Source organism: Pongo pygmaeus, chromosome 2, assembly GCF_028885625.2.
Source record: "Pongo pygmaeus isolate AG05252 chromosome 2, NHGRI_mPonPyg2-v2.0_pri, whole genome shotgun sequence".
In the NCBI taxonomy this organism is placed as follows: domain Eukaryota; kingdom Metazoa; phylum Chordata; class Mammalia; order Primates; family Hominidae; genus Pongo; species Pongo pygmaeus.
The window spans coordinates 111,045,670-111,066,264 of record NC_085930.1 but is presented as its reverse complement, the minus strand read 5'-3'; the positions used below and the strand labels follow the sequence as shown (position 1 = coordinate 111,066,264).

The following is a 20,595-nucleotide window of genomic DNA, read 5'->3' as shown; positions in this document are numbered from 1 at the left end:
GTAATTCAATGTATAAGAGTCTTTTCAACAAATGGTAATGGAACGACTGTATATCCCGATAGGAAAATGTTGACAATTACTTGACAACATAAGCAAAAATTAATGCTATTAGATCATAGACTTACACGTTAAAGACTATGTAAAACATATATGAGAACACAGAATATCTTCACGAACTTGAGGTAGGCAGAGACTTCCTAGCACAGAAAAAGCACAAACCATAAAATATAAAACTGTCCAATTGACTTAATCAGAATTAAAATCTTCCTTGCCAAAAACACGGTCAAAACAATGAAACGACAGGCCCAGATTGGGAGAAAGACTTCGCAATCATTTATGTAACAAAAGGTTTTCATTCAGAGCATACATATATCTAACAAAACATTTGTATCCAGAACTGTTAAACACGAAGGACCAGATTTAAAAACGGGCAGAAGACTGGAACTGAAACTTCACAAAAGATGCAGAATGGCCAGTAAGCACAGGACAGAAACGGTGCCAGTGACGCTGGTGCCAAAGCGGGAAAGAACGCATTCCTCAGCCTAAAAGACCTAACAGTAGGACACGGACATAACCACCCCCGGCCAAAAAGAACACAGAGAAACACGTCTTGGCTAACGAAAATTCAAAGCCTCAATTCACTCAGTTCCTTCACAGCGCTCGGCAACAGGGAAGTCTCGCGGTATCGGAAAATGAGCGACGCTCACAGCCACACCGGACGAGATGGAGGGCGCAGGCGCATCCACGGCTTTCAGATTGGGCGACTGACTTCAAAGGGCGGGCAAACAGGGAGCGCGCAGGTATAGGAGGGCTGGGTGGAAGCTCCTCGCGAGCTCCCCAGACACGCCCCCGTGCGTACGCCCCCACTGCCGCCACCTTCGGTTGACCACACCCATCTAGACTGTACTCTCGCGGTATTTGTCTCGACTCTCGCGGGGTTTAGCGTGGCACTGGGAGGCCGGGCCCAGGGGAGGAGACGGCGTTCGGTTAGCGGCGTTGGGGTTTGGCTGCAGTAGCAGTGCTTTCTCCTCTGCTCACGGGGACCCGCTCAGGCTGGAGGCCAGCCAGGTGAAGAGCTCGCCCGCATGCATGCGCGCTGCGTGGGAGCCGCGAGGCCCGGGGCGGGAGGGGGCCTCGTCTTGGCCTCCTGCGCTGTCGCGACGGGCCGGCGTGAGGCACCGTGGCGCGGACTTCGTCTCAGCCCCGCCCTCGCCCCCGCCCCCGCCCCTGCCCTCGCCCCTGCCCTGACCGCTTTCCTCCCCCTCTCTCCCAGCTCTTGCCGCCGCCTCGGTCGCGATGGGGGCGCAGGACCGGCCGCAGTGCCACTTCGACATCGAGATCAACCGGGAGCCGGGTGAGCTGGAAACTGGGGAGCGCTGCTGGGGCCGAGGCCTGCTTTGGCGAAGGGGAGGGGTCTACCCTCAGCAACCCTCCCCCCGGCCTTTTTGGGAGCGGGTAGGAGGCGCAGGCAACTTTCCGTTTTCTTTTGAGAGAATATCAGTGGAAGAGGAAGGTGGCCTGGGCACACCCCTAACTCGCAGTCCGGGCCTCTTCCTGCCAAACCCCACACACCCCGCTGCATCTCCGGACTGAGTCCTCGTAGCCAGCCTGGCGCCAAGAAAAGGAGGTGCAGTTCTTTGAGGACTTTTTCTCTCCCAGTGTCTCCGTGAGGCAGACACTCCCGATCCGATTTCCGGTTATCTTGCTCGGTGCTATGAAGTTTCAACTAGTAGGAAATATTGTGTGTTTCCTAATCACGATTTGTCACTAATATGTTAACGTTGCCTCTATTTTTCCTTAAGAATCTTTAGCTAGAATTTCGTGGTTCCTGGGAAAATGGCTTAGTGAACGTCTTTTGTGATAAACCAGAGCATTTTGTACCAGCAGAATTGCAGCATGCATGCACTTAGCATTCATGTTTGTCTTTAGGGAATCTAGACATTTGTTAGTGTATTTTTTTTTTTAATGAAACATTTCCTTCTAAAGCATAGTTATTTCATTCTAAGTAGCAGAGCGTGCAGGGTTTCAAAGTGTTTTCTTAGCTTTTTTTGTTATCCGTGACAAAAGTTTTAATTGTAGGCATATGTATATATATGTTGTCTTTGTGCAACATCTTGTTCTGCATATTCTCATGAGAGCCTGCTACTGTTCTAGGGTCTGGAGATAGAGCAGCGCGTAAAACAAAGGCCTCTTCCTTTTATAGTTTATATTCTATTGGGGGGAAGACGGACAACTAGGAAAAAAATAACAGTGACTTGTAGGTGGGATACTATTTTAATAAGTTGGTCAGACAAGGCCATTTTGAGAAGATGACATTTAAGCAGGTATCAGAAGGACATGAAGTGAGCCGTATTTAAGAAGAGCATTGGTAGTAGAGGGAAACAGCACAGCCCTGAGGTGAGGAGTAGTGTACAGTCAGGCGCCAAATAACATTTCTATCTCTAACAACGGTCTTATATATAACACCTTTTTTTGGTAACTTTTTAATGTTTAGCTGTGTTTAGATAGACAAATACTTCATTGTGTTAAAGTTGCCTACGGTATTCAGTGGAGTAACATCCTGTACAGGTTTGTAGCCTAGGAGCAAATAGACCATATAGCATAGGTGTGTAGTAGGCCGTACCATCTAGGTGTGTTTAAGTACATTCCATGATGTTCACACAATGACGAAATTGCCTAATTACACATTTCTCAGAATCCGTCCTGGTTATTAAACAATGGAGGACTGTACTTGCATGTTTGAGGGACAGCAAGGTGCCCAGTGTGGCTGGAGTAGAACAGGGAAGAGAATAGTAGGAAATGGCCTGTAGGACTGACTCAGTGAGGTAGGAAGATATTAAAGGGTTTTGAGCAAAGGGATGAGATAATCCTAGAAATTTGGTTGCCTTCTCTCTCTCTCTTTAATGTTTTTAGCCTTGATTGATCTTTTTTTTTTTTTTAAATAAGTGTTACTAGAAAGCCTTGATGGACCTTAATCTTTATTCTGTAGTGAATCCATGCTTCAGGTAACACGGTTATTTTTTATTAAGAATTAAAATAGCTCACGCCTATAATCCCAGCACTTTGGGAGGCAGACGCGGATGGATCATTTTGAGATCAGGAGTTCGAGACCAGCCTGGCCAACATGGTGAAACCCCATCTCTACAAAAAAATACAAAAATTAGCTGGGCATGGTGTCTCTCTTAGTTTTTGCCTGTAGTCCCAGCTATTTGGGAGGCTGAGGCTGAAGGATTGCTTGAGCCTGGGAAGCAGAGGTTGCAGTGAGTAGAGATTATACCACTGCATGTCAGCCTGGGTGACGGAGTGAGACCCTGTCTCCAAAAAAAAAAAAAAAAACAACAAAAGAAAAATAGTAGATTGCTGAAGAGTAGATGTATGACCAAGCATGGTGGCTCATACCAGTAATCCCAGTACTTAGGGAGGCCCAGGCAGAAGGACTACTTGAAGCCAGGAGTTTGAGACCAGCCTGGGCAATATAGCAAGACCCTGTCTCTACAAAAAAAAATTTTTTTTAATTAGCTAGGCATGGTGGTGCTCACCCGTACTTGGAAGGGTGAGGTGGGAGGATGGCTTGAGCTCAGGAGTTTAAGGCTGCCATAAGCTATGATTGCACCACTGCACTCCAGCTTGGTCAACAGAGCAAGATCTTGTTTCTAAATTAAAAAAAAAAAAAAAAAAAAAAAAACAAGAAAAAATACAAGTAAAAATTTCTGTAGTTAAGTACTCCTTTCCTAGTAAATGTTGAGATCCTAGATTTGCACATAACCTGTGTTGTGAAAAATCTCCAGAATACGTTTGACAAATGTTCAGTGAACCTCCATCCTCAACATCCAAGGCAATTCATTGTGATAGATGTGTAGATGTGATTAGCACTCTTGAGAACACTGAATCATATAAAACAAGGAAATGCAATGCTTACATTGTTCTAGGTTCAATCATTTGATAATTGGCAATTTCATATGGTTCAGTCTTGTAAAATACTAGCACTTTTTGAGTATATTAGCTAAATAGTGGATTTTACACAACTTTTTTTTTTTTTGAGACGAAGTCTCACTTTTTCACCCAGGCTGGAGTGCAATGGCGCCAGCTCGGCTCAGTGCAACCTCCGCCTCCCAGGTTCAAGCGATTCTCCTGCCTCAGCCTCCCCAATAGCTGGGATTACAGGCATGTGCCACCACCCCCGGCTAATTTTTGTATTTTTATTAGAGACAGGGTTTCACCATGTTGGCCAGGCTGGTCTGAACTCCTCACCTCAAGTGATCCGCCCACCTTGGCCTCCCAAAGTGCTAGAATTACAGGTGTGAGCCACGGCGCCTAGCCTGTGGTTTTTATTAAAGAAATTGGTGCATTTTATCTAAGTTGTCAAGTTTATGTGCTTAGAGTTGTTTGCCACAGCCTCTTTTAATATCTGTGAGGTCTGTAGTGATGTTTTCATTCCTGATATTGATAATTTTTCCTTTTGTCTTTTTCCTTTGTCAGTCTGACGAGAGGTTTATTCATTATACATTTTCAAAGAACCAGATTTTGATCTGATTGAATTTTGTTTCTATTTTTGTTTTCAATTTCATTGTTTTCTTTCTTTCTAATGCTTGCTTCAGTTTTTATTTTGTTCTTTTTCTAGTTTCTTAATGTTGAAGCATAGTTTGTTGATTTGATACCTTTTTTTTTTGAGACAGAGTCTCAAATGACTTCTAATTTAATTCCATTATGGCTAGAGAACACACATGATTTCAGTTCTTTGTGCACTTGAATGTACATTCTGCGGTTTTTGTGTAGTGTGTTCTATAAATATCAAATCCAGTTGGCTATTAGTGTTGGTCAATTCTTTTGTATCTTTGCTGATTTTCTACTTGTTTACTGATTACCAAGAGAAGAGTATTGAAGTCAGCAACTATAAGAACTGTAATTGTGGATTTATCTATTTCTCTTCTTTATTTTTGAGACTGAGTCTTGCTCTGTTTCCCAGGCTGGAATGCTGGAGTGCAGTGGCATGATCTTGGCTCACCACACCCTCTGCCTTCCTGGTTCAAGTGATTCTCATGCCTTTGCCTCCCCAGTAGCTGGGACTACGGGTGTGAGCTACCATGCCTGGCTAATTTTTTGTATTTTTAGTAGAAACAGGGTTTCTTCATGATGCCCAGGCTGGTCTTGAACTCCTGGGCCCAAGCAATCCACCTGCCTTGGCCTCCCGAAGTGCTGGGATTACAGGCATGAGCCACCGTGCCCGGCCGTATTTCTCTTTTAAGTTCTCTTAGTTTTTGCTTCATTTATTTTGAGGCTCTTAGGTGGGTGCATACATATTTTGGATTGTTGTCTTCTTAGTGAACTCTTTTATTATTATGTAGTGACACCTTAATTCCTAGTAACTTTCCTGGCTCTGAAGTTTCCTTTGCCTCAGATATGAATATAGTTACTTCCATTTTGTTAGTATTTACATGGTATATCATTTTCAATCCTTTTATTTTTTTTTTTTTTTTTTTTTTTTTTTTTTTGAGATGGAGTCTCGCTCTGTCACCCAGGCTGGAGTGCAGTGGCACAATCCTGGCTCACTGCAAGCTCCGCCTCCCGGGTTCACGCCATTCTCCTGCCTCAGCCTCCCGAGTAGCTGGGATTACAGGTACCTGCCACCACACCCGGCTAATTTTTTGTATTTTTAGTAGAGACGGGGTTTCACCGTGTTAGCCAGGATGGTCTCGATCTCCTGACCTCGTGATCCGCCCACCTCAGCCTCCCAAAGTGCTGGGATTACAGGCGTGAGCCACCGCGCCCGGCCAATCCTTTTATTTTTAACTTTTCTATATAATATTTAAAGTAAATTTCTTGTAGATAGCAAATAGATGGGTCTTGTCCCACTCTGACAATGTTTTTTAGTCAGTATATTTAACTATATACATTTAATATAATTATTGTTATGTTTAGATTTGCTTTACTGCTTAAGATTCATAAAAACAGACTTGAAAATGTGTTCTTAGCAAACATTGTAAAGTATTTGGAAGTGATATCAAGAAATTAGTCTTAAGAGGTGACAAAGGATTCAGGCAAATGTTTGAGTACTACTTGTGTCCTTGGTCAAGCCGTTTAACAACCTCTTTGTGAAATGGAACTACTATACAGTTTTGTTCTTAATTTGGTTCCAAAGCTAACAGGATAGGAAAATTTGCTTATATTCAAAATTAAACTAAACTTTAGACTCACATTCAAAATAGCTCATACTTCGAGAGAGGTATATGGGATCTGGTTTGTTCTGAGGGAATAGGAGAAATGCATCTCCCCTCTCAAGGTCACCCTGGGTCATAAGCTCATGAGTAGAGTGACTAGATGCAATGGCATGAAATTTAAATGACTTGCACTGTATATGCTCATTAACCTATTAGTTATATTATTAACCTAATAATAGGACTCCAGTTTAATAGTGCTTATATAATAAGATTATTGAGAAGAGTAATTAAATAATGCCATCTTATAGATTATGTTTTTGTAACATGAGCTTACTCTGATAGGGTGGATTAAGGAGCACAATTTTAATTAGGCACACTACTGTTTGGTATAACAATCGGATAAGCAGGTGGGGAAGAGTGGCGTGGGAGAGAAGAGCAGTTGGATAGCACTGCTGCTCTGAGTCATTCTTGTTTGTCCTAACTGATTTGAAGGCCACTATGCTAATGACAGTGCTGGGAATGGAGGCAGAAATGAGGTTTGGTCAGTTGTAGGGTTTCCTCAATGATGTTTAGATTTTATAACGTCCTCTTATAGCTAAAATTTATTATTGATACTCCTAAAGAAAAAAATACAACTGGAAACTCCCTTTTCCCCCCGAGTTCCCATTTTTATATGGAAACAGTTATTTTTATATGTGATTTTCGATAATGCAATGTTTCTTAAAATTCTATCACTGTTCTTGTAGAGCAGTCTGTATTTGTTAAGTATATATAGCACAGTATCTGATTTTTTTTTTTAAGTTGCTTTAAGTATTGCATGTGCAGGAGTATGGACACTAAGTCAAGTTAAGGGGCTTTCATATTTAGGTATTATGCAGGTAGACCTTTGATTTTGGTCCCTTTTGTTCCCAGAGACTGTGTCTTAAAGTCCAAGAGACAGTGCTGTAGAGTGAAATCCTGAATTCCTGCTTTCACTCCTTAACTATGTATGTCTACTTGTACAAAGAGTTGAAGCCTGATTCTTAATTCAGCAATGTTTATTTTATTAAACACCAATTAATCTTTATGTAATCACTTTTTAACATTTTTTAATATTTTGTTTTTACTTTTATTTTAAATTTTTATTTTTTTCTTGGCCAGGCACAGTGGCTCATGCTTGTAATCCCAGCACTTTGGGAGGCCAAGGCAGGAGGATTGCTTGAGCATAGGAGTTAGAAACCTACCAGCCTGGGCAACATAGTGAGACACTATCCCTAAAAAAAAAAAATTTCCTTTTGCTTTTTCTTTAGAGACAGGGTATCACTGTGTTGCTCATGCTGGAGCACTGTGGCTATTCACAGGCATGATCATAGTGTGGTGTAGCCTCAAACTCCTGGTCTTAAATGATCCTCCCACCTCAGCCTTCTGATATGTAATCACTTAGTGACTGTAGTTTACCCTCATATGAAGATATCTTGTATTAGTTAGGCTAAATGATAAGATTGGTTCTAACATAAAGGTTAAATAACAGTACTTAAAACAATATAAAAGTTTTGCTTTTCTGTCACACAGCACTCAGAGTCAGCAGATCAGGGCTGTCCATGTGAGGGATCCAGGCTCTTTTTGTGTCGATACTGTGTTACTCTTGACGTGGGGTGGGTGCCTGCAGCTCTTAACAGAAAGATTCAAGTTTGATAGATAGAGAAGAATTGATGGAATCAGAAGAATCATCATTTTGCAACCCCCAGGGTAATAACTGGTTCAGAAAGTAGTCATCAGTGGCCAAACCGTAGGTGAAAAGTTGTGCTGTGTACAAAGTATCCAACAGATTATTAATTTAAAATGGAGGAAAATTTCGTTACAAATAACATGTGGCTAATATCTCAGTTATAAAGGTACTTTAACGGGTCAGACTGACATGCTTTCTAATGGGGTGCAAAAAAAAAAAGATGGAGATGGAGACTGTTTTAGATTAAAAGAGGCCAACAAATGAAAACCAAATGGGTATATAATGCTTGAATGAGATTCCTGGATTTTAAAAAATAGATGTATAGATGTATATTTGTCAGTAAACTAGAAGGAACTCAAATGCTAATCAGTTGAGGATTGGTTGAGTAAAATTTGATATAGCCAAACAACAGAATTCCCATTCAGCCATTAAAAAGAATGAAAAGGGGAAAAAACATGTAAAGAGCATTGTAGGGGTAGTTGGGTAAATTTGAATATGGACTATTATGAGGAGTTTTTCCCCACAGTAACAGATTCTTCAAAGCCAACTAAGTGTCCAACAATTCAATTTGATTCTGGACACTATCTACCTGGAGTTAGTGTCATATTCCACAAGTTAAGAGAAATCAGTTCCACAAGACTGCTCCCACTGCGGGCATGCCAATCGCAAGTCCTGAGTCCTGAGTCACTTTTTTTTTTTTTTTTTTTTCTTTTGAGTTTCCTTCTTGTCACCCAGGCTGGAGTGCAATGGCGCGATCTTGGCTCACTGCAACCTCCACCTCCCGGGTTCAAGAGATTCTCGTGCCTCGGCCTCCCAAGTAGCTGGGATTACAGGCGCCCGCCACCACACCCGGCTACTTTTTGTATTTTTTATTAGATACAGGGTTTCACCATGTTGGTCAGGCTGGTCCTAAACTCCTGACCTCAGGTAATCCACCCACCTCGGCCTCCGTGAGCCACTGTGCCTGGCTTCTGAGTCACTCTTACTTCTGACCAACCAGCTGTAAATTAGGGATCCCTACAACCCCCTGCTCAGCTTCAGTAATTTGCTAGAGCAGCTCACAGAACTTAGGAAGCCAGTTTGCTTACTATTACTGGTTTATTATAAAGGATATAACTCAGGAACAACCAAACGGAAGAGATGCCTAGGGCAAGGTATTGTAGGTGCAGAGGGTGGGGAGATGCATGGGCCTTCTGGACATGCCACCCTCCCTCATTGTGTTCACCAGTCTGGAAGCTCTCTCTAAATCCTGCCATTTAGCGGGTTTTGTGGCTAAAAATATATGTATGTATGATCAATTATTTCATCATGTATGATTGCATATGTGTGATCAGTTATTAACTGAATCTCCAGCTCCTCTTCTCTCTCTGAAGGTTGGAAAGTGAGGCTAAAAGTTCTAGACCTCTAACCAAGGCATGGTTTTTCTGGCAACCAGCCCTATCCTGAAGCTATCTGGGGGTCTGCCAAGAGTCTCTTCTTTGGATGCGAATGCTAAGGGATTTAAGTGTTCCCTGTCAAGAATCTGAGAGAAATATCAAATAGTAGGCTGGGTGTGGTGGCTCATGCCTGTAGTCCCAGCACTTTGGGAGGCTGAGGCAGGTGGATCACTTGAGGTCAGGAGTTCCAGACAAGCATGGCCAACATGGTGAAACCCTGACCAGTAAAAAGAAGTAGAAAAATTAGCCAGGCATGGTGGGGAGCAGCTATAATCACAGCTACTCAGGAGGCTAAGGCAGGAGAATTGCTTGAATGTGGGAGGTGGAGGTTGCAGTGAGCTGAGATCACGCCACTGCACTCCTGCCTGGGCAATAGAGCAAGACTCTTATATCAAAAAAAAAAAGAAGAAGAAAGATCAAATAGAACAAAAGATGCTCCTGTCAGTCCTATCACTTAGAAAATTACAAGTTTTAGGAGCACTGTGCTAGAAACTGGGGACAGAGGTCAAATGTAATGTTTCATGTTATGTCACAGCTATGGAGTAGAAGATAATCACTATTAAATTTCTTTGATGTAGTAATGGTTTTGGATTTAAGTAGCAGAATATCTTTATTCTTTAGGAATATAAGCTGAAATATTAATAATTAGGGGTGAAGTGTCACGATGTCTTTAACTTTCAGATTGTTCCAGAAGATTGTGTGTGTAGAGAGGGATAAATATGGCAAAACATCTTTGTAGATTTGAAAATTTCAAAACAAAAGTTCAAGGAGGGGAATTGCACATTTATTCTTTCAGACAACCTTCAGGATCATTTTGTCAAGTTCCCTCAGAAATCTCACTGATATTTTTGAAGGTTGCAATTAAGTTATTATAGGTTACTCTAGGGAATATTGGGCACATTTGCAATTTTGAGTCTCATCCAAGAACAAGGTATCTCTCCCTTTATTCATGTTGGCATTATGCCTCTCAAAGTTGGAGTTTTGTTTTTATAGATCCTATACTCTTATGTAGTTAGAATGTTTCTTGTTGCTTTTGAGAATGTGATATTTACTGTATTTTTTTCTACTAGTTCTTGTTTGTCATAATATAAATATCAACAACTTCAGTATCGGTTGGTATTTTAGTTGGTTCTTTTGGGCTTTCTAGGTGTATAGCTAATGTTTCAAATGATGATAAATATGCTCTTTTTTACTTGTAAATCTCTCATATTGTCCTCTTGTCTACTTACATTGACTAGAATTTCCTTTTTTTTTTTTTTTTTTTTTGAGACAGAGTTTCGCTCTTGTTGCCCAGGCTGGAGTGCAAAATGGTGCAATCTCGGCTCACCACAACCTCTGCCTCCCGTGTTCAAGTGGTTCTCCTGCCTCAGCCTCCCGAGTAGCTGGGATTACAGGAGTGAGCCACCACACCCGCTAATTTTGTATTTTTAGTACAGACGGGGTTTCTCCATGTTGGTCAGGCTGGTCTCGAACTCCCGACCTCAGGTGATCCGCCCCCCTCAGCCTCCCAAAGTGCTGGGATTATAGGCGTGAGCCGCCACGCCTAGCCTACATTGACTAGAATTTCTGAAACAGCATTAAGCAGTAGTGATGCTAACAACTACTTTTGACTTGTTTCCTGCTTCAGTGGAATTAATGGTATAGGAGTGTTTCACCATTAAACATAATGCTGATTGTTGATTTGAAAGATATCTGAGAATATGTGTGTTATATAAAGAAATGAATGTTGAATTTCTTTTTTTCTAATTTATATTTTTCTTTTTTAAAATTTATTTTGTTGTTTCTGTAGTAGATATGAATGTTGAATTTCACCGTGCACTTTTGGTTTCTATCATGGGATTTTTTTTTTTTTTTTTCGTATCATGGGATTTTTATAGGATTTTTCCTTCACTTCAATAAACTATATTAGTAGATTTCCTAATATTGAATAGGGTCTCTTTTAAAATGAGATTGGCATATGGGGTTTTAAATTTGTTTTATATCATCTCTCCCAGGCTTTGGTTTCAATTTTATTTTGTTGCAAAAAAATTAAGCTTTTCATCTTTTGCTGTGCTCTAGAACAGTTGATATGGCGTTACACTTTAATGTTACTTGAAGATCAGAAGTAATTCATCTAAAGAATTAATAGCAGCACTCTTGGATAGTCAGCAGCATTTTAGTTTCTTTATTGGGCCTGTTTTTTATTCTGTATACTATCTTATAGTTCTTTTTTCTAAATTTGGTATTCTTCCTTTTATCTTCCTGAGTTAAGTGATTAATTTATCTTTAGTTTTATTCATTAATGAAAATATTTATGACTATATGCAGAGATCAGGATAAATAAGTGGTATTTAACACTTTTTGCATTGTCAGACCTGGCAGGTCTAACATCTGGTCTCATTTCCTGACATCCTGGCTCTTTGATTCTCTGATCTGCACTAATATCCTCGTCATAACTACATGAGCCAGTAAATATGTTCTCTTTTGAGTTTTTGCTTGTACTATCTGCAGGAAACCTTTAGCTGGGTATTTATGAACATGTCATGGAAAAAGCTTCATGTGGCTAAATAAGTAAGTTGTTTCGGCCTTATATTTTATGTTTTTTTTTGGCTATTTCCTTTGTTATATATCTTTTACTAGGTTGCTGCCCCTCCCACCAAAGAAGCTTGAAAAATGTAAAATACTGTTAGTTCTACCAGTGAATACCTGTTTAAGTATGCTTAAACCCTTGGCTGGGCACGGTGGCCTGTAATCCCAGCACTTTGGGAGGTCAAGGTGGGCGAATCACAAGGTTAGGAGTTCAAGACAAGCCTGGCCAACATGGTGAAACCCCATCTCTACTAAAAATACAAAAAATTAGCTGGGCGTAGTGGTAGGTGCCTATAATCCCAGCTACTCGGGAGGCTGAGGCAGGAGAATTGCTTGAACCCAGGAGGCGGAGATTGCAGTAAGCCAAGATCGAGCCACCGCACTCCAGCCTGGGTGACAGAGTGAGACTGTGTCTCAAAAAAAAAAAAAAAATGTATGCGTAAATTCTTATTTCCTCTCTGCTTCAGAAAAGTCTACCTATTGATTCCCACTATGAAGTATGAGGATATGTATTTTCTTTCACCAGTCCAAATCCTTCTTGTTGGTTTTTATTGATTCTCCACTGCCTTCCTCCAATTGAAATTATTTTTACCCTGGGCAACTAGTGAGACCCTGTCTCAACAAAAAATAGAAAAATTAGCCAAGCATGGTGGCATGCCCCTATGTTCCCATCTATTCAGGAGGCTGAGGCAGGAGGATTGCTTGAGCCCAGGAGGTTGAGGATACAGTGAGCAGAGGTTGTGCCACTGCACTACAACCTGGGGGACGCAGGAGACCCTGTCTCTTAAAAAATAAAATAACATACATTATTTTTATATCACAGGCATGAGAAAAGTTCATAATATGTTAGTAAATAAAGCAAGGTGCAGTACAGTGTGCATAATCTACCATTTTTTAAAGGAAGAAAAATAAGAATATATCAATATTTGCTTGTGTATGAAAAAAAACTGGAAAAATACACAGAAAATTAATGAAAGTGAGTACCTGTTGATAGGGTTGGGAAACAAGGCTTCTCATCCTGTACCTTTTTCCACTGATTTTTGAGTCATGAGAACATTACCTATTCAAAAGAAAGAACATTTTCAGATGGTACATAAAAAAAATTTTGCCATTACATAACTTTGTTTCCTAATACTGATAACATTTAAAACCATAATTAACACTGTTTGCATTGTCATAACTGGCAGCTCTAACATCTGGCCTCATTTCCTTTTATTTTAAAACCATAATTATAGTGATTTAGGTTTAATTTTGTAATGTAATAGATTCAGTGCCCAATGCCACTCTTCCTACTAGTTCTCATTCATTAATTTTTTGACTTATATCTCAGGGATATGTATTCAAATAGATATTTCAGGATAAAATGTAATTGTATTTCCTTTGTTAGGTGTAGAATTCTTGTTTCACAGCCTATTCCTTAAAAATGGTAGACTGTGCTCAGTTGTCTCCAGTTTGTAATATAAGGTGTCTGAAGCTGGTCTTCTTTCTTTTTTCTTTATGAGCGATGTGATTCTACTGCCTGGACACTAGGAGGCTTTTTTTTCCATTTATATCTCCAAAACTAAATAGCTTTATTAATTGATATCTTGGTATTGCTCCACTTACATATTTTTTCCTGGTATGTAGTGAATAATTTTGATCTGTATATTTGGGTGTTCCTTCATTTATGAAAGTATTTTGTAAATCTGTCTTTGAATAATTTTGTTTTGAGTATTATTATTATTAAATATTTATTGAGCACCTAACTCTGTACCAGGCACTATGTAAGTCTCTGGGGATATAGTGGTAAGTAAAACAGTCATGGTCCCTATCTCTCTGCGGTCACACACATCAGTCAGACCTGGGTTATATATAAGTGCCCTTAGTTCATACTAATGATAGCTCATCATATTGTGTAGCAGCTGCATTTCCATGTGTCATTCCTAGCCAAGATGTGAGCTTCTTGAAACTCAGGCACTACGTTCTTCTTGAAACTCAGGCACAACAGTATGTAATACTGTTGGATTCCCTGACATATGGGTAAGATCTCAGTAAATAATATTTGAGTAAATGGTCCCATGTTATTGAAATGCTGCTCCTGTTTCTTAATCTTCTTCCTAGATTTTGCTCTTTGCCTACCTAGTGTGATCTGTTCTTAACCTTTGCTCTTTTCCTCACCCCTTGCTTGTAATTAATTGTTCTATGGGCTATTCTTTGCCTTCTGTAGTTTATCAACCCCTGCAACATTTTTCTAATGATGCTCACTTTTCCAACTACCATATCTTCTATGTACATAATACATGTCTCCTTTTTAAACCATTGAATCTGCAATTCCAGCGCAACTATTTCTGAAAACAAGGAACAGTGTTGAAAGATGATGTTTGATTTTATTCCATCTGTGTACTTGGTGATTTTATTCCTTTCACCTAGTGGCCAAATCAGAATCTACACCATGACATAGACTTTTCCTGTCTGTAGCCAAAGCTTAACATGTGTTGATATTACCTGATTAATCTTAATATTGTTCGCTTGTCTTATTTTTAAGGATCTGCATGTTGGTATTTTCGGATTAAATTTAGAAACTAGTCCTGCTTTGTGTCATTTTTGTCCTTAGCCATGTATAAAAGCAACATACTAATGTTTACACTAACAGTAGATTTTAGTCTTATTATAGAGCTGTGTATCTATTGGCATAACATTAATTCTGTGGACGAAAACTATGTATAAGAATATTATCAATAGTATTGACTGATTCTTGAACTCCTGGTTTCAAATGATCCTCCAGCCTCTGCCTCCCAAAGCACTGGTATTACAGTGCCCAGCCAGTATCGACTGATTCTAAAAGATTACTAAATTCCACTAAATTATAAATAGTATTTGTTGAGTAACAAGTTTTTCTTAGATCTTATTTATTCAGTCAGCAGCAGTTAGTTTCCAAAGAGGCATCATCAGCAGGGGTGCTTAACTCTTTACAGAGATGGGGTTACTGTCACACTCATTTTTCTCATCAGTTTGGGAGCCAGAGAGACTTACGCAAATTCATTCCAAGTCTGTTCTTTATTGTAACTACAGCTTAATTTTTTTATCTTCAATATGTTTTGTCATCATAGTTTATGCTTGCCATCACCGAAAATATTTACTAACTAGACTAGTGAACCACATTGACTTTTTTTTTTTTAAAGACCATACCTTTAGAATATTGTCTATTTTGAGTTTCAGAATAGAAGTATCATCACATGGTAGCCTGTTTTCTATAAAATAATACAATTCAATAAAAATATTTCTTGAAAACCTGTTAATCTTGCTAATGAGCTTCAGTTCAAGTTAGTATTTGCTGATCTGTATCCTGTAGTGTTCAATCTCAGGATTTAATTTGAAGGGAATTAATACTAGGTTACCTCTTTATAGGTAGAAATCATAATGCTGTTTTGTTTTTTTGACCTTGCTTTTTGTTTTTAAACCCTTCAAATTGCATATATACAAGCATTTTAACTTAAGAAAGTAGACTCAACTAATGTCTGAATATCCATAGTTCAGCCTTTGTCATGCCTTGCAAACCTGATTGGGTTAATGTGTTTTTTTCAGGATTTTAAAATTATTTTTCTTGTGTGCCAGGTTTAGTCTTGCACCTTGTTATTGAGGTGAAAACAATTCAGTTTTGTTGTATTTTTCCTCTTGCTCTTAACAACATAATGCCATAGAGGAGATAAAACCTCTGCTCTATCCTTTGTGCCATGAGGTTCGGAGGGCAAGTTTTTTTTTTTTTTTTTTTTGCACCAAGCTAGAAGAGGGTAAGATATTAGAGGTGAGATTTTTTTTTCTTTTCTTTTTAAGATGGAATCTTGCTGTGTCGCGCAGGCTGGAGTGCAGTGATGTGATCTCAGCTCACTGCAATCTCCACCTCCCAGGTTCAAGCGATTCTCTTGCCTCAGCCTCCCGAGTAGCTAGGATTACAGGCGCCTGCCACCACACCTGGCTAATTTTTGTATTTTTAGTAGAGATGGGGTTTCACCATGTTGGCCGGGCTGGTCTTGAACTCCTGACCTCAGGTGATCTGCCTGCCTTGGCCTCCCAAAGTGCTGGGATTACAGGCGTGAGCCACCATGCCTGGCCGAGATTTTTTTTTTTTTTTTTTTTAAACCATTCTAGTTAGCTATCCCTCTCCGAATATTGGATAGGAATGTAATCATATTTTAACTGTTTTCAAGTGTGTATTGTACTACTGGAGGGTACACAATTTCCAATCATCTGTTAAGGAGAAACTAAAAACATTTGAAACTTTGAACAGCTTTCATTTTGAGGCATTACAAGTTTTTGAAAAAAACAAAACAAAAAACACCCTGATGTTGAAGTTACTTTGGCCCTAAGAAAAGCCCTATGTTTTGATTATTTCGATTATGTCTTCTATCCTGAAAAGTAGCCATAAAAGTAGCCATCTTACAGGGATTGCAAAGATCTAAGTCTGTTCTGGTATGCAAAGCTGGATGATTTTGAACTTGACACCAGCTAAGCCATTTCCCATGGATTTATGAGGACTGATCAAAATACATTTATTATACTGGTAGAATGTTTCCATGTAAATACAGTGATAGTTACTATTACTCATATTATAGGTATTTTTTTAATTCTAAAATGACTTTAGATACTTTGCTCCCTGCTTTAAAGTCTTGAGTCCTCCTTTTTGCTTGCTTTCCGTCTTTTTCTTCATTCCCTTAGGTTTTAAGAACAGCTGCAAAGTTTTGAAATTGCTTTATAGTTTGGCTCTTTTAAAGCTATAGGCTAAGAATGTTGACACAGGAAGGTCTTCCATCCTGCTTTACCTTAACGATGTCTATAATGCAGTATCATTGTTTCCTCCTCACAGGAACTGACTGATATGGCCAGGAATGCAATACAATCTTAGTGATACAGAGTCATTTTGTGTCTGTTCTGAACATGATTTATGTTTGGTCCACAGTTAATTTTTATTTATTCTGTAAGTCCTTTTGAATAAATAAAAATGTTTATAATGGAAAAGATCTTGTAAAATAAAGGGAAAAGGAACTGAAGAGTAATTAATTGCAAATCAGAACTACGTTTCTTATTTTATTGATATGCTTTCAACAGGTCCATAAAGTCACAACTATTTTTATAGTAATAGATTATGATTTGCCTTTTGTGCTCTCATTCTCTTGTGAGTATACAGTCAGGTTTTCCAGAGATTATATATTAATATGTGATGATATCACTGCCCTGACAGCTAATGGAACGTGTGCTTGTGTATTCTTGTGTTTTAAACATTTCTGAGTTTTAACATTTAATATGGTATATAGCAATAGATATGAACCACATAAACAAAAGCTCAGTAATGAGTTTAAAAGAGCCCTGAGACCAAAGTTTGAGAACCATTTTTCTCTGGCATAGTTAAATTGAAGTTGCAGACTTTTCCTTGTAATCTCATGTTTGTTGTAGGGAACCATAACCTCTTCTCTTTCTGCTCTCTCAGGGAATAGAATGAGAAGTATTGTTTTAAGAGTCTTGCTCTGTCACCTGGGCTAGAGTGCAGTGGCACAATCAAAGCTCACTGCATGATCATAGCTCATTGCAGCCTTGAAATCCTGGGCTCAAGTGAACCTCCTACGTCAGCCTCCCCAATAACTACAGGCATGTGCCACCATCCCCAGCTAATTTTTAAATTTTTTTGTAGACAGGGGTCCTTCTGTGTTGCCCAGGGTGGTCTCAAACTCCTGACCTCAGGCAACCCTCCCTGCCTCAGCCTCCCAAAGTGCTGGGATTATAGGTGTGAGCCACCATGCCCAGCTTAAAATGTGAATTTTAAGTGTGATTGGTGTAATTCAGGAAGGTGGCTCTTAACAGTTCTTGCTTAAAGGAAGAAAGCTGAAAATAAAGCGACAGAAATGTTTCTTAACAATACTGGCCAGAATTACTGTCTTTTGATGTAGTCTCATCACTGGAAGGGCCCAAGCATAAATCAAACAACTATTGAAAGTATTTTTAAAGAAAATTTGTAGTTCAGATAGGGAACTATGAGGAATCTAATAATACAAAGTTCCTTTAAAACACACTTAAAATCCTATAATTTTGGGGCTGGAACCAATTTGGCTGCATGTAAATTTTAACAATAACAAATAAAATGGTGTTCTTGTCCATAGGTATCACCCAGTTAAATGCTTTCCCATTACATCTTTTAAAAAATTAAAATGAATTACAAAAATAGACTTTCTAATTTGTTAGTCCTGTTTCTCCCATTTAAATGTGATATATTTAACTTGCTTACTATTTTTTTCCTATGTATTTTATTTCAGTTGGTCGCATTATGTTTCAGCTCTTCTCAGACATATGTCCAAAAACATGCAAAAACTTCCTTTGCTTGTGCTCAGGTAAGTGAATTATTATTTCCAATGAGAAGCTGTGGCTTACAGTTTTACCTTGCTGAACAGAATAGATATTTTCCTGGAAGAATAATGGACTTGTGAAATTAGTTTTGTGAATTAAAAAAAAAAAGAGTTACTTATACTGACTTTTATATGAAATCAGGGAAGCATGTCTTAAGGGGAAGAGATTAGAAAGGAATGATCTCAAAAATGAAAAAGAGAGAATCTACGTTATGTAATGGAATGTTCTCTATACATTTTAATTTATAAAATAATAGCACACATTCAAAACTGATTTGGTAGAATTTTATGAATTTCACTACTTTGAAAAAATTTAGTATTCCAAATTTTACAATACATTTTAAATAAATAGAAAAAATGGGGAGGGAAACATCTATAATGTTACTTTAAAATTAGAACAAACTGGCCGGGCATGGTGGCTCAAGCCTGTAATCCCAGCACTTTGGGAGGCCGAGGCAGGCAAATCACCTGAGGTCAGGAGTTCAAGACCAGCCTCGCCAACATGGTGAAGGCTGTCGTGGCAGGCGCCTGTAATCCTAGCTACTCTGGAGGCTGAGGCAAGAGAATCACTTGAACCCGGGAGGCGGAGCTTGCAGTGAGCCAAGATCGCGCCATTGCACTCCAGCCTGGGGTACAAGAGCCAGACTTTGTCTCAAAAAAAAAAAAAAAAAAAAAAATTAGAACACACTGAAATTTTAAATTCTTACTTGGATACACATATGCAATTTTTGCATTAACTCCTTGATTTTGTTAATTAATTTATTTATTTATTTTGAGACGGAGTCTGACCCTGTCTCAAAAACAGACTGGAGTGTGGTAGTGTGATCTCAGCTCACTGCAACCTCCACCTCCCAGATTCAAGTGATTCTCCTGCCTCAGCCTCCTGAGTAGCTGGGACCACAGGCCTGCGCCACCACACCCGGCTAATTTTTGTATTGTTTTTTTTAGAGGCAGGATTTCACCCTGTTGGCCAAGCTGGTTTCAAACTCCTGACCTCAAGTGATCTGCCTCGGCCTCCCAAAATGTTGGGATTACAGGCGTGAGCCATTGCGCCTGACCTCATTCTTTGACTAGAGTGATAAGTGTGTCTAATATTATGTCCTGTAGCATGTAGAGTCTGTACCACACAATTTTACATTTACGTGCTGCTTTGTATTATTTATTTTGGTTTGCGTGCATGTGTGTATGTTAAATTATCATGTCATCTATTTCTTACATCTCTTCCAGTGCCTAGCACACAGGAAAGATTTGACACAGGATTAATTGGTTTGTTCTTTCCATGGAAGGGTGTATGTATAATTAAACTTCATTTCTTTTTTTTTTTTTTCCAGGAGAGAAAGGCCTTGGGAAAACAACTGGGAAGAAGTTATGTTATAAAGGTTCTACGTTCCATCGTGTGGTTAAAAACTTTATGATTCAGGGTGGGGACTTCAGTGAAGGTAGAGCTAAAAGTTATGTTCCTAATAACTCCATCTATCAGTTTTTAAAGTATTTCATTATTACTTTTAGTTCTAAATATTGTGTCAATTACAGTATGATATAAAATGTGGTCAGTGAATACTTGTTGGATGAGTGAATATTATAGATCCAGAATGTATGAAAAAGCAAAGTACCACGTAAGACATTTTATTTTGTTTTTATGCAGTTTGTTTTATTAATATTATAGTTACTTAGTGAATTCCTTTACAATGAATGCCAAAGTACTGTCTGATTGCTTTTGTTCTAGAATGTTTTTGGTGTTATTACTGTTTGAAATAAGTAGGTTGTGAAGGTGACTTTTTTGATGGTATTTATTGTAATGGGATTTGACATATATTTTAAAGATGAAGTTAATTGAGGACTCTGAGAATTTTCATTATTGCAGCAGTTATTCCAAGGTTTCCTTCAGCAAATTGAAGCTATCAAAAATGATTTATGTGTTAGTATATTTTTAATGTTCATTATGGCTTAATGTAGCTCATTATTTGCAGGTAATGGAAAAGGTGGAGAATCAATTTATGGTGGATATTTTAAAGGTAAGGCTTAATATTTTACGGTCTTTTGTTTCAGTTCTGATATTAAAGCAAGTTTGATCATATACTTTTAATGAGAAGAGGTTTACTTATAGTTCACTTTTTGCATGAAACTAATGCTGCATGAAAATACTGTATTTGCATGAATTTGGGGATAAATTATATTGTAATATATAATTTTTAATTGACAAGATTAATTAAGGCTAACTTTATGGTTAAACATGACTTTCAGCATGGAGGTTAGGCAACTATATACATGAAAACTCCTATCTTCCTGCCTAAAACTGTCAACATATTCTTTTGTTTATAGAGAATGTGGTCTTTTGCAAAATGAAAAGG

General features: G+C 38.8%; 2 protein-coding genes across 8 annotated transcripts in view; one reads left to right on the top strand and one right to left on the bottom strand.

The window, feature by feature from the left end:
• The window catches only part of SEC22C (SEC22 homolog C, vesicle trafficking protein), a 52,961-nt gene extending 51,554 nt beyond the window's left edge, over nt 1-1,407 (bottom strand). Inside the window, exon 1 of one of the 2 annotated variants that reach the window (XM_054483372.2) lies at nt 1,250-1,407. The gene's annotated coding sequence lies outside the window, so the exon portion shown is untranslated. The remainder of the gene's footprint in view (nt 1-1,249) is intronic. The other variant, XM_054483377.2, reaches the window with a different exon arrangement.
• Nucleotides 926-20,595, top strand: part of NKTR (natural killer cell triggering receptor) — a 48,350-nt gene continuing 28,680 nt past the window's right edge. For 4 of the 6 annotated variants that reach the window (XM_063661250.1, XM_063661248.1, XM_054483354.2 and 1 more), the window contains exons 1-5: nt 926-1,068; nt 1,274-1,354; nt 18,155-18,229; nt 19,576-19,683; nt 20,215-20,259. In XM_063661250.1, the coding sequence (XP_063517320.1) occupies nt 1,297-1,354; nt 18,155-18,229; nt 19,576-19,683; nt 20,215-20,259 (286 nt within the window). In that variant the 5' untranslated portion in view covers nt 926-1,068; nt 1,274-1,296. Of the gene's footprint in view, nt 1,069-1,273; nt 1,355-11,792; nt 11,853-18,154; nt 18,230-19,575; nt 19,684-20,208; nt 20,260-20,566; nt 20,595 lie in introns of those variants that run through there. The other 2 variants (XM_063661247.1, XM_054483357.2) reach the window with 2 other exon arrangements.